Below are 14378 nucleotides of genomic sequence, written 5' to 3' on the forward strand. Positions count from 1 at the left end.
TAGGATTTGAATGAGGCATTAGTGAAGGCAATTCAAGAAATACAGAAATGTGACACCAAATACATGGAGTTTTCTTGTTAATCTGTAGTTTCTCATTCTCACTCGGTATATGCTATTTGAGAAATGCTTTATGTAACAAACACCAAGCTTCGTATGCAATGCCTTGTACCATTGTGAGCCATGCTGTAAAACTCTGAGCAGATGTCAGTTATCGTAAGATTTCACAATGCAATATCAGAAAAAAAAAGATTCATAAAATCCTACTCCCAGTGTTTTAGCATTTTTCAGACTTTTGGAAGATGAGTGATTTCAGTCTGCGTGAACCCTGACATAAATGCATGAGAGCACATTTTGACCCATAGCTAAATAAAAGCAAACCTGTGCAGCCCTTTCAAAATAACTGCCAGAAATGAAACTCGTTTTTTGAAAAAGTTGGAAGTTGCTACGAGGACTTATTTGTGAATTTGTAGTTAGAGAAAAAAGAACTGTAAAATGTGAAGCAAACATTCAGCTAAAAATAAAGAGCTAATGCTAATGCTTATATTGTCTTTATGTAACTCATCTCCACATCAGTATAGACTCTTATATACATTATGCTGAACACTGAATCTTACAGCCTGTCCAGACACCAAAAGTAATGAAGGTGGTTAATAGTGTGTAAAATTTTGATGTATGCATTCTGGTGGCTAAAAGAAAAAACGAAACAAAACATGGCTTTCATTTTGAATTAATTGCATTTATTTGTAAAAATGTTATCACCTTGGGTGATGACCACCACACTGCTCGAAGCAAAAGGCAGCAGTGTTTTATGACGTTACAGTTCCGCAAACTGCTTATTAAAATCTAAAAGGGTGCATCTTAACGGTGCATATGCACTTAATCAGTAAATTCAAGGACTGCGTCATGGTGACCAGGTGAAAATCTCCCATGCGGCCAAGCAAGTCAGGCATGTCATTGAGAGATCATCCTTCATGTGCAACATGCTGTCGCATATTCGTCTATGTTACAGATGTGCTTCTTAACTAAGTGTACCCTTTGTTTCTACACAAACTTTAAATGTAGCCATCAAAAACAAGAGAATGGACATGTGTCATAGCAATATCAGTGTTTTATATAATTTCCGAACTACAATACAGGCTGATATTTAAGGATTTATAGCCCCTTCTCCACCTTATAAAAGAAAAGAAACTCCTACAGATGATTCCATAATGGTGACAATCATTAGGTAGCATTTTCTCGCTTACTCTCTCTATACAGTATATGTACACACATTGTTTTTATCATTAAAATACAGGTAATGAAAACCAAAACATTTAGTCATAAGGGAATAGAAATGCAAAATACAGAACATTTGACTTTCTGTAGAAAATTAAAATAAAAACAGTTTTTTTGTTAAACCCACCAAAACAAACTGCTCACTATGACAGATAGATCATTGTAACCCACACTGATTTTCAAGGCGCCACTCAAAATATTACTGGTCAACAGTGACGACAAAATTATATATATTTTTTAAAAAAAGAAAACAAAACAATAGCAACATAGGTTTAAAGCACAAAAGAGGACGGGCTCTGCTCTTCGGGTCTTTTCTATGATAAGTGATGGTTTCAGTTCAGGGCCATTCAGACCACTTTATCGCGCGGCCAGCACCGTGAGGCCAGCGCTGCGACAGGAAGGAGTCAGTCTTTCCCTCAGTCCTCTAGTCCACCTTGACCACACTGTAGATCTTATTTACAAACCAGAAGCAGGCGAAGAAGCCAATTGTACCTGAGGAGAAAAGACAGGTTAGAAATAAGATTTGAGAAATACTTCAAAAGGGAGGAAAAGCACTTAAAACAAACTTAAAGTAACAGATTTAGGGGGCATTTAGTGGCACCTAGTTGTGAGAATTGCAGATTACAACCAACTGAAACTTCTCCTGGTTTGAATTTTCTCACTGTTCATTAAGGGTGAGTGATTACACTTATATCTGTATCTGCATCTGTACTTGTATCTGTACTCTGAAGGGGCGGGCTTTAAGATGGCAGTTGGTGGAGTTTTGATAGGAAGACGGTTGGATTTAGGTTGGAAGTTGTTGTTTTAAGCCTGACATCAATATGGGTTGCTACATTTATTATTTATGAGAAAAATATTTACAGAAAAATCTCAGAATTAAACTTCAGATTTTTTTTTTGATCACAAGAGTAAGACATTGAACAAAGAGCCAAATGAGGATTTCCTTTCATTACAATAACAGATTTTACGCTCGAAAACGTACGTTATCTGTGCCCGCTATTCATTTCATCTGAGTGTTCAGCTCAACTCTAGTGTTTGCTGTTTAGGAGGTTTAAGACAGACCCAGTGATTAGGGCATGTACAACTACTGAATAAAGCCCCTTCTTGTTAAAAATCTGTGCTTTTTTGTCTCTCTCACTGCAATAGGGGCTGTTAACTACAGTGGACGACGCAAAAACATGAATCTATTTTTTTCTTTCCTTTTCCTGTTTTGGATCTGGGCTACTGCAGAAACACGGCAGTACAACGTCGTGGTTTCTGTTGACGAGGACCTACTCCCTATGTAGATATAATCAGCTCATACTAAGATATCAAAAACACAACTGTTCTTATTTTCATGTGATTATACACTCAAGAAAATAGTCAATTTCTGCCAATATGTCCCTCTAAATCGTACACACTGGAACTTCACACATCCAAATTGGGCTACGAGCTACCTTAAGGTCAAATATTCGTAAAATTTAAAATGAATGAAAGTCACAAGGCCCTCAAATGTATTTCAGGAGTAAAACAAACAAAAAAAATGCACCAAAGTGTCAAACTGCAAAGCCAGCTTGCTGTCACAAGTTCCATGTACTAAAAGCTTGAAAAATTACTTTTGACAGTTTGGACTGCTATCTCCACAAAACCGTGAAAACAGCACCTCATTTTATCAGTTAGAGAGCATGTACTCCCCCAATGTCGAGAAGCCAGATTGGTCAAAATCCTGGATCAGTTCGAGTGGGTATAAAAGTCCTATCTGACTGCGCAACAGGGGCCATGCAGCCCAATCCCGAATTAAACTGTGATCAAAGTTAGGACGAGGTGAAAAAGACTAAAAAACTTAAAGATGGGGAATGAGAGAGATTTGGATTATTTAGATCAAAACTGGAAGCAAGGAGGGAAACTGATAATCTTTTCCTTGAATCCTTGGATTATTTCTTAGTGATAATCTTTTGACATCTCGTCCCCTTGCTACTTACAGCTCTGTCTTAAGATAGTGTCAAGCAGCATTGCAGTGACAAGCAGGGCTACAGGCTAACTTTTATCTGGCCTCATGACAGTAAAACACCAGGAAAAAAATGTCGTCATATGACATTATGGTTAGCAGAATACTTCTGGGTGACACGGAGACTAGGCTGTTATCTAGTCCTGAATATATCCTTTTTTCTCCGCACACACCCATCGTCTCATCTGAGTTGGTGTGTAGAGAGCTGGACAGGGCTGGAGAGTGCTGTTACCATGTCAACACGTGTCAATCCTTGTCTCTTTTTACACGGACACAAAAGCAGCAACAATGTTGTTTTCACGCTCACTCTGTGATAACCTGTGTGGTACATAAATCTGCACATCCTCAGTCACACGGTTGGATTTTGTGGTGCAAGCACAGAGAAACCCAGCGATGGTCAAGAACCTGAGTGCACAAAGACTTCTCATCGTCCATGGCAACAAGTCAAAGCGCTGCCTGTATCTTTTGATCTTCTTCAGAAGAAAAAAAGAAACTCCCTGATAAAACTAGGCTCTGGCTTGTCAAACAGCAGACCACAGACACTAAAACTGACCTAAATAAGTCTGCAAAACTAGATCTGACCAGGAGGGACTTTGAACACTCTCGTCTCATTTCCAACAGTCTCTCTGACTTTCATTAAATTTTAAACACAATATGACAGTTCAAATGGGACCCGTACAAATAAATGCCCTTTAACGTCATGTGACACAATCCTTCTGCACTGCCAGTATGGAAATATAAAGGCCAAGGCTCTGCGCTCACTACATGACAAGGAAAGACAGAAAAGGAGTTGCACAATAGTGCAGACTGCTTCCTGGTGTTTAATGTCATATGAACAGGACGGACGTCCGGAATCTTTACAATACAGTTGAGTCAAAGCTGAGCAAACAAACATCTTCAAACCTAAAAAAACAACACTCCTCCCTCCGCCTGGCATGCCGTACACTATTGAAGCTCACTCACCTGACATAAAATAAACAATTAGGATTGTACTGATCAATACTGATGCTCTTATTGAAACTACTCTCCATAATTTAATTTGATTTTGATTTATTAGCACAAAAGATTAGATAAAAGCAAGTAGATAATAACAAACATAACAAGAATTGTGCAGAAGAGATAAAAAAATTGGTGAAAAAATGTAAAACATATCATGAAAAGATTCATTAGTAATTTTATTATTACTGTCTCTTTTTTGATGAAATAAGTTAAATAGTTTCCAGAGTTTCCTGTATTCAGGGTTAAAAGCAAGATGTAAGACTATTCAAAACTTTTTAATACCTTAAATAAAAAAAAAATAGATGTTACCAATTATTTTTGAGGTGTTAAAATATAATGTCAGAAAATAAGAAAAACCTATTCATAATATCCTATTTTCCATGTCTTAGCATTTTCAGGACTTTCGAAAGATGGATCCATGGCATTTCAATACTTATTAAGGCCTAATTTTTAGATTTATAAATTGAATTAATTTTAATACTTTTTAAGGATCCACAGGAATCCTATATACATAATATGTGTATCATGACGGAGATGCAAGTGCGGCCAATGTCTAGTGACGACATGCCTTAATGCTGCTTCAATACCAGAAGCTAAACAATATTACAAATTACCAGATAACTATGAGTCCCTGAGCTTTTCAGCAGCTAACAGAAATAGATAACAAAGAAGACATCTTAAAAGCAACATTCATAAAGCAAGGCCACACTTTTTTTCAGTCAGCCTCGACTGGAGAACACAGAATGCAAACATGCAGTTACGCAACATCAGACATAATCGCCTGACGCCAGCAGCTTTGTCATCATAAGGAGAGGCTAAGAATTTAGAAATGACAGCTATGCGATGTTACATTAAAAAAACATAGCAGTACTGATTGTTCGGGAGCTTATCAATATTTTGTACTGATGATCAGTCTGAAACCAGCAACAATTAAGTTCCGGTTCTTGATATCCATCACTAGTATATAACGCACTACATAAATGATCATTTGTCTTTTTTGTCACAAACTGAGCTCCCCCATAAAAGACAGCAATTACACTATAATATCCATATCAATGTGTCAAGATGAGCCGTAAATCACTGTGGCTGCTTAAAGACCTCGTGTTTGTCTTATCTCAGAGCCTCACCTGTGAAGAGGAAGAAGATAAGGACCATAATCATGGTGTATCCAAAGTAGAGGATGGTGCTGGCAGCTCCGATTATTTGCAGCTTTGAGAAGAAGTAATGCACGGCGTAGATGAATAGATAGACCGCTGTGAAACCGCTGGTCAGGAAGGAACGCCACCACCAATGGTAGTCCTGGAGACATATTACAATAGATGACACGTGAAGTTGAAATGAAACTGAAATTGCCCTATGCAAAAACATTATTAGCAGAATACGTAGTCAGGGAGGAAATGACGATTAATATATTCAAAGTTGAAATCTAGAAGAAGCTTTGCATTATCATTTCCTCTTTTTTTTTTACACAAGTAGGACTATAACACGACAAGTACATTATTGCTATTAATAGTGAATTCATTTTGAAGTGAAAATAATGAATTTCTCCGCATTCGAGTTTGATAAATGACACACGATTCTCTAAGCATTCAGGTACCTCAGCACACAGGTGGAAGTAGCAGAGCAGGATTGTGGCCTCGGAGCATGTGATGAGTAGAATAATGAAAACCAGAAACAGGAATCCAAACATGTAGTACATCTGATGAGACCTAAAAAAACAGAGGCAACAGGTGAGAAGAGCCAAACTCCTCCTCCTCGCTGCTTAAGCTGTTAAGAACTACAGATCAATCAGGAAAGACGGCATTCCTGCCCTCTTACCAAATGCTGTTGAGAATAAAGAAAAGCTGTATGAAGATGCAGCCGAAGGGCAGGATGCCGCCCATTACGATACCAGGGATAGGCTTCGTAAAGAATGACTGCTCAGGGATTTGACGGGGGATTTGGTTTGTTCGCACTGGTTGTTCAATTGCCTGCACAGGAGCAGAAAGAGAGAGGAAACGATCACAAACTGGCAAACACCAACACCTTTTATTCACAATTAATAATTTCAAGCTGCATCGTTTTATATACTCAGAAGCCACACTCACAGGTTTCTTGAATCCAAAGTAGGCACCAACGAAGGTGAGGGGCACGGAGATTCCAAACCACAGAGCCAAAATGGCCACCAGAGTGCCAAAGGGGATTGCTGCTGAGGAGCCCTCCACCCAAAGGATCAGGTTCATCAGGAAAAAGTCTGCAAACACAATACTAGGGAAGAGACAATGACACAGAGAAAGACAACATGTGTGAGTTGGATAAAAGCGTAACATATCACCCCAGCCCTCTAGGACAGAAACTAAGAACAGAAATGAGACGAATAAACAAAAAGCTATGCAAAAAAAAAAAAAAAAAAAAAAAAAAAAAGCCAGTGAACTCACCCTGGGCACAAGAGTGCTGTCAGCAGGACGTTTGTCTTCCACTTTTCGCCTCCAAAAGCTGAGCACAGAAACGGAGATGGACGAGAACACCATGATGAGAACGATCACACTGACTGCAACAACTCGGGACACTTTAATTTCACTGGACTCTTACTTTTGTAAAGGCGTGCAGACACGTAGCCAGGAGGCGGGCCCAGCAGAACCCATAGTACCACAGCACATGTCATGAGAGCCCCTCTGTTGGCGGGTGACAGGAAACCCAGACAGGCCAGGACTACAGTGGACAAACAGTCATCAGTGCACTTATTCAGACAAAACAGCACCATTGCAAATTAAGCACTGAAATATCAATACAAAGAGTGCCATTGACCCTTTGAAACTTGAGCAAAATGGCTCGATTTCTTTCAAAAACATGTATAAAAAAAAAAGGGTAATGAGCAACTTCACAAAAAATACAGGAAATTAGAAAAAAAAAGTTTCACCTGAAATAAGCAACAACAAAAAAGGGAAAAGAATTAATAACGGGAAATGACCTCAAAAAGTGCTAAAATAAAATAATAAATATAAATACATATTTTATAGTATCCTAACTTTAAATAAATAATTGTTATAAATTAAGTTTTCTTGTTATTTTCCCCATATAATTTAATAATTTAATTCTTAGGTCATTTTCTTGTCACCTTTTACTATTTGTTTGCAATTTGCGAGCTTCTCAATTCATGCAAAGCTGCTGTTTGCCATTTTTTTCAGGTGTTTTTGAAAGAAATTAAAGAAAATTTGCTCACGTTTCAATTGTTTAAATGCTTGTGAAAGGCATCTTAACAAAGCACAAGAAAACTGATGCTGATCTGGGGTTTAAAAGGTTGATGCAAAAATAATCCGCATATATATATATAAATATACACACATATATGCCCTTAACTGTGTTCTCTTGACTGATAATCACTATATTTCAGAGTTTTCCGCCCATGGGCCTTCAGCCTGGTGCTCAACTGCTAGACTGGGTATGTTTTGGCCGATAACCAGCTGAGTTTGAGCTTGCATTGTCTTGAAAGTTCCAGATAATCTTGTTTTAATAATACACTAACTAATTACAAGAAAATGGCAGCCATTTAGTGAAATACAGACTGAAACAATACAAACTGCTGCAACGATTGTGTGTGCAAAGAAAATGTGAGACTGGTGTCACTGGATGTACTTTATGAGTGGAACAATAAGGAAAAGTGAGACTAATGATAGTCATTCAGAGAGGAAACTCTTATCCAGTGAATGTAACTATTGGTGGTATTACATGTAAAATAGTGCTTACAGAGAGTGATGAAGGTCATGATGAAGATCTGGGTGCCCTGTCCGAGGAACACAGACAGCAGCATGCCTTTCCTGGGGGGACGGAAAACATCCCCGTGCACCTGCTTCCACCCTGACTCCTCCTGTGCGTCCTCCTTGAGGGAGGGAGGGGGGGGGGGGCATAAAACATTACAGCAACAGTCACAATCAAGGAAGCAGCCAACATTTACAAATTATAAAAGTTAAAGGTTAACCCACCACCAAGCAGTGAACTCTACTTTGCCTTTAAGCAAAGAAAAATAAAGTAAAGACTGAGAAAATCTTTACCAAAAGCTGTAAAATGTGGTGTGACAAAACTCCTCAGTCAATTTGTTAGTATAAACCCTTTTCTTGAAAGCTGCGCAAAATATTCACACCATATTTTACGTTCTGTTCTAATGTGCCGGTTTGCTGTAATCACACACCCATACACCTGATTTAACAACCACAAAAGATTCTGTTCAAAACTGCTTTCAGTAAGCTTACGTAGTTTACAGAGGATTTTTCCTTGGACGCTGGAAGCTTTATCAAGTCTGCCTGTGAAATGTAACACAATATTTATAACGCTGGGTGTTTTGCACCCAGTGTGTGGGGTGACATCTCGCAGGGCAGAATTAAAGCATCAGCCATGTAAGGTGTTAAAGACGACTAGTAAACACGCACAATTACTGTCTGGTGAAAACCTCAACCTCCAATATACTAGTGAGATCAATGTTTAAGCTAAAATCTAAATCATTTAATCTACTTTGGGATAAGTAAAAAAAAAAATACAACAACATACACCTGTAATCTTTTAACCCCCCAAAACAAGGCTGCTATTCAATGTTCCTGAAAAGCTGTTAGCTCGTGAGATTGTCTTATACCATCCATTTTGAATAGTTCATTTGCATGCTGGCAACGTGCCTGCCGTACACAAACAAGACTCGAAATAATGAGATTCAAAGTGTACCTACAAACATAGCCTGTTTTTGGTTTGCTTTGAACAACTACATCTTCAAGAAATCCTCACATGCAGGCTAATGCTTCATATACGCATCTGGATGTGTTCAAAGTGAGAGAGACTTCTGCAGTGCTCTTACCTGGTCCACCTGGTTGTATCTTGCAATGTCCTTGTGCAGAGTTCTCAGCATGATCATGGCGACCATGCCAGACAGGAAGAGGACGATGACCAAGGAGTTCATGATGCTGGACAAACACACAAGACAAACCATAGCATCAGCTAACAAGCATCGAGACCCAGAGAATTTTTTTAGGAGTGTGAAAAATATCTTCATACCTAAACCACTGGATGTTGGTGTGAGGCATGGAGACCAGGATGTAGTCCCACCTGGAGGCCCACTTGATAGAATTGTTTTCCTGTAAAATAAAGTAAAATTATTGCAAAAAACACTGCAAGCAAAATGTTATTTTTTCATGCTTGTTATATATTAGTCATGTACAATTAGTTACATAATACAGCTTGTGATATAGTTGGGAAGCTTACATCAAATGCAACTGAGTAGGTGTAAACTATCGACACATCACTATCAAACTCTCCAGGAACCTCCATTGGGCTGCCTCCGTCACAGCTTGGGTTTTTTTCATCTGCCTGTTTGATACTGTTGTGCAAAAAAACACACAAAATCCCTCATGTCAAATTATTGATATATCTAGTGTTGGTTTTGAATGGTGAATTGTCATTCAGCTGCAAAACATTAAGACAGATTAAGCCTAAATCGAATATTATCAATCTACCACCAACCACAATTACCTCTTTGGCTCCAGAGTGGCGGCGACAAGTCGAGCTCCTCTCCATCCTTCTGATGTTCCACTGTGGTAAGTGATCTTGATGTCCACGTGGTTGAAGACATAAAATGTGTTCTTTTTGTTGAACTCAGACTAAAAATAATAAAAAAATGTATTCAGTATCAGATACTCTCGGGGTAGAACCGTAAACAAACATCTGTATCGTTGAGTTTCTGCTATACTAGAATTGTCTAAATCAAATCATATATTGGATGACTTCCAAGTTCACTTCTGTTCCACACATCATTTGTACTATTCTGTATCTGTATACCCGAACCCATCAATTCAGTCATATTTTGGTTACATTATTAACTTTGCTTCATTAATTTAATGAAAGATGGAAAGTATCGTCAAATACTGTCTAAGACTTTTAATCACAGTTAATTGCAATTTCAAGACTACTTTTATATTTTAACATAAGAAAAGTAATGAATGACAAAATAAGCATTTGTGAAAATGCAGAATTGAAATATCTATCTGAGACACCCTTGACTAAATTAAAGATATGCTGCATATGACGCAATATGTCAAAATGAGAAACGCTTTATGAGCAGATGATAGGCAGGGCGCACGTTCGAAGACAAATATCACAACTCACATTGATAACACAAGCATCTTTAGCTCGGCCATCTGCGGTGACGAGGCAGCCAATGGGGAAACCTGGGTTGCAGTACTTCTGGCCATCTTCAACATCATAGCACCACGTCACTGGCATGTTGTCTATGATCCTTTAAAAAAAGAAAGAAAAAAAAAGTTGGTTTACCTCAACAAACACCTTTTCTCTATTTGCTTAACTGCTGTTATCCATCTTTCAAACAACGCCTCTCCATTATAAACAGCTTATAGACAAAGAATGACATCACAATATAATACATTATTTACAAACCAGTGGTGCTGGTAGTTCAGCTGCATTCCCATCTTCAGAAAATCCAGTTTGGTTGCATCCTCCTGACTGCCTTTCTTGTACGTTTTGGTGCACACCGTGCTGCATTTAACATCTTGTTTGAAGTTGACCTGTAACGGAAAATGATCAATATAATAGATTAAACAAATTGAAACTGAATCTACAATAAGCATCACCACAAATGCCACACAGGCTTTGATTTTCTGGTTAACACCCACCTTGTATGGTGAAGACTCAATTCGCTCACCAAACAGCACCTGTCCAAGGTTCTCTGAAGGCCTCATTTCCTTGGCATCTTTGCAAAAGTCAAATCTTAACACACAAACACAATGGGAAGGTGTTACTGAGCTAGAAAACATAAATCCTGACATTAAATAAATGGGGAAACAAAACGTTACTTACACATCATACTCGTAAGGCAGGACTGACTCCACTGAGTCCAAGCGATTGACGAACAGTTGAATCACTGTCTGTAATGGAGCAAAAACAAGTTTGTCTTTCAGTCTGTATTTGCTTAACCAAAAACAAAAAAGGCTCACTCAGGCCACATGGGTGCCCATGTTCCGGGTTCATTCATACAGCCAATGTTCATAAGAAGTAATTGAATCAGTCATAAGCAAAGACTTGCGGTAGATCTTTGTGCAAATTATATGTGATCCGTCTTTAAGGGGTAAATGATTTGACAGATCCCAACGCCTTGGTCAATCCAAATTTACCTGATCTTTGAAAGGTAACGTTGGCAGAGCAGTGGGCAGTCAAAGTAAGTACAATGATGGCTATTATCTGTCTTAAGTCATTATCGACATCAGTGTTAATGTGTTAACAACCTCAAGCTTGGCTTGTAAAAACCATGGCCCACAGCTAGTTCATATACTCCCTTAACAATGACAGCTTGAATCCAAAAAATCAATAAACAATGTATTGGAATATTATGTCAGTGCTCCGGTTCCAGGTAATAGCCGGGGCCTACGGAGACGGTTGGCTAGCTAGCAAAATTGAGGAAGATATGAAATTGAAATTCATATGCTAATTCCGACTACATCATAAAAAACACTACATTGCATAATAAACGTAAATCTAATTAATTCAACATACCTGGCAATCTTCACTGCCTTTGCCGTCTTCACAAAAACTCACTGGTGCTAAACCCGGAAGATAAAACGCCGAGCACAAACAGACATACGAGACTAGCGAGTAAACCAGCACAAAACTTAAGTGTATCCGCCTCTTCATTTTATCGCGGACACGGTTCTTCTAATGTTTGGTATACTTATGTCGAAGGAGAGTATTCCTTCTTCTAAATAAAGGGGATGTTTGCTAGCTGTTAGCTGGCTACGTCTTTCTACTCGGGACGCAGTAACTGAGCTGACCTGTCTGGCGCAACCAGCAGCGGTGACGTTCAGCTGCGTCAAGCTATGCGGAAGACAAGCGATTTTATCTTCAAAATAAATAAATACAATAAGTATTATATTCAGTATGGATGCTTTTAAAATGTAAAGCAGTTGGTGATATACGTATGACTTTTTTTTAAGTATATTTTGTATATTAATACTACTATTAATGATTTAAATATCAAATTGAGCAACACGTATTTCATCAATGCTTTTAAGTTGAAAGAAGAGAAATAGGACGTGATTTTTGTTCTAACCGACTTGACAACGTGGAAGTAACACTGACGTTGCTTATCGCTTTTCAAACATCCTTATTTTCATCATATTAACAATACTGTGGTTTATACTATACAGTTTTAGTTAGTCAAACGCTTTATGATATAATAGTTTACGAAAGCCTACGGCAGTGGTACAAGGTATAAAAAGTGCGAGAAAAAAGAGGAGGGGCTATATTTCGATTGTACAGTAACTTATTTTAAAGATAGTAAAAGAAGACTGACCAGTAAAACTGGAACAGGTACATCCTGCAAGCAGATAATTACACCTTTATTTCTGGCTCTAGCTGACAGTTTCTAATTGCATTTGTTCCCTTAGCACTGTAGAGTAGATGAGTACAATTATAAGAGAAAACTCAACACAAACCTTTATAGTTTGTCTCCTAACTGAACTTTACCTATTTATTTATTGACTATTTGTTTTACTGTTTTACTAGATGGTAAATTATTTATTTATTTATGTATATATTTTCCATTTTTGTGCATGATTATCTGTTGTTTTTATTTTATGTACATTTTTATCTACTATTTAGAAAGTATTTTGTTTATTTTATTTAAGTTATTATTATAAAAATATATAATTTTTTTATCTTTAATCTATAGGTTTTATCCTGCCCCTGGTGTTTCCTCACTTATGATAGCATTTCTTCAGTCCCTGGTTTTAATGAGAACTCTTATTTTATTGCTTTAATTAATTACAAAGTCTTGCTTTTTACCCACGTGCCTGTGTGTTTGTGTACAGTACAGTAATAAATGGTACATACCTGAGAAAAATATGTAATTAAATCACAGATACTAATCATAATGCTGGTGTTATAAAGGGGTTACATATGAAAAAATATTTTCAGTAAATGTTTATATGTTGAAGAAAACATTCATTCTGTTACTTTACATCTTTTTTCTGTGTAGGAATGCCATCTTTTTGGCATATCTTTGGACAATGTGGGTCAGTAGAGCCGTTGAGATAAATTTGAATGCAACATTTATTAGTTTGTTGTTTATTATTTATTCAGATTAATAGACCTGTTTAAAACAGTTTTAGAAGACTAAGCAAAAACTAATCAACAGTAATAAGCTACTTAACTTTGATTAAGTACTTAAAATTTTGAAAAGGGTAACTAATAATCTGTTACCTATTAAATTTTAAAAGTTACCTTACCAACACTGCTTGTGGACTACGTTTTTTTTTAAAAAAAAAATTATATATCAATTAAATGCTTCATTATGCTTCTGTTTCACCACAATTTAGGGACTGTTCATTACTTATGAAGGGGTGGGGTGGTGCAAAACGGGGCAGGCATGTAAATATTTTTTTAAGCATTGGGAAAGGACTTTTGTTTCTTATTTTGGCTCAGGGAAGGACATAAAACTTTAAATTCTACAATTCTACAATTTCATTTAGCAGACACTTTTATCCAAAGCGACGTACAACACAAGCAAGAATTTAGACTTAAGGAAAAAACCCTTAGTAAGTGCAAAAAGTGCTTCAGGTGTGACTGGTCACAGGTATTGCCGTCTAGTGGCAGAAAAAGTTCCCCCCCCCCCCCCCCCCCTTTTTTTTTTTTGGGAAACCAAAAAGTAAAAGGAGAAGAAGTAAAAGGAGAAATGGTGGTGTTTTGTATTTTAAATAACCTCAAATAACCTCAAAATAACCTCAAAGATACTTTGAAACAATACACAGATTGAAATGTTATTCTTCAGTGTCTTTATTGCTTATTTAATGATATCCTTATGTATGTAGTTATTGTCAGTTGTGGGTGAAGACCTTTTACTCAAATAAACTATCTAGCTGTACCACAATGTAGAAATACTCTGTTATAAGTCAAAGGCTTGCATTGAGAAATTAACTTAAGTAAAAGCACAAAGCTATTTGCATAAAAATATACTTAGAGTACCGAAAGTAAAAGTACAGTATGGCCAATTTCACAATAATAGCCTTTCTATTTATCGCTGGGTTAGTGACCTATCATAGCTGGCCTGTAGGCGGCAGTCTTGAGTCGTCTGGTCTGCCGGAAACTG

The 14378-nt window shown here is 37.5% G+C and overlaps 1 protein-coding gene across 2 annotated transcripts; it reads right to left on the reverse strand.

The window, feature by feature from the left end:
- Positions 1–1495: 1495 nt before the first annotated feature.
- LOC121948489 (transmembrane 9 superfamily member 2) lies at positions 1496–12073 on the reverse strand. 2 transcript variants are annotated; one of them, XM_042493887.1, is made up of 18 exons: positions 11789–12073; positions 11096–11163; positions 10912–11005; positions 10676–10803; positions 10388–10517; positions 9755–9882; positions 9488–9602; positions 9281–9360; positions 9084–9189; positions 8491–8541; positions 7988–8120; positions 6833–6952; positions 6679–6736; positions 6349–6508; positions 6080–6231; positions 5859–5970; positions 5389–5560; positions 1496–1767 (listed from the first exon to the last, which is right to left on the reverse strand). In XM_042493887.1, exons 1-18 carry the CDS (start codon positions 11924–11926, stop codon positions 1700–1702), a joined length of 2013 nt encoding a protein of 670 aa, XP_042349821.1. In that variant the 5' UTR covers positions 11927–12073; the 3' UTR covers positions 1496–1699. The 2 variants fall into 2 exon arrangements, with proteins under 2 accessions (XP_042349821.1, XP_042349822.1); XM_042493888.1 differs by lacking the exon at positions 8491–8541 and having other exon boundaries at positions 11789–12072.
- Positions 12074–14378: the final 2305 nt, after the last annotated feature.

The sequence above is a fragment of the Plectropomus leopardus genome, chromosome 9 (genome assembly GCF_008729295.1).
Source record: "Plectropomus leopardus isolate mb chromosome 9, YSFRI_Pleo_2.0, whole genome shotgun sequence".
Lineage (NCBI taxonomy): Eukaryota > Metazoa > Chordata > Actinopteri > Perciformes > Serranidae > Plectropomus > Plectropomus leopardus.

Coding starts and splice junctions, on each gene's coding strand:
- LOC121948489 (XM_042493887.1), bottom strand. CDS start 11,926: ATGAAGAGGCGGATACACTTAAGTTTTGTGCTGGTTTACTCGCTAGTC. Junction 8,542..9,083: donor GATACAACCAGGTGGACCAG/GTAAGAGCACTG, acceptor TACATTTCACAG/GCAGACTTGATAAAGCTTCC. Junction 8,121..8,490: donor AAAAATCCTCTGTAAACTAC/GTAAGCTTACTG, acceptor CCCTCCCTCAAG/GAGGACGCACAGGAGGAGTC.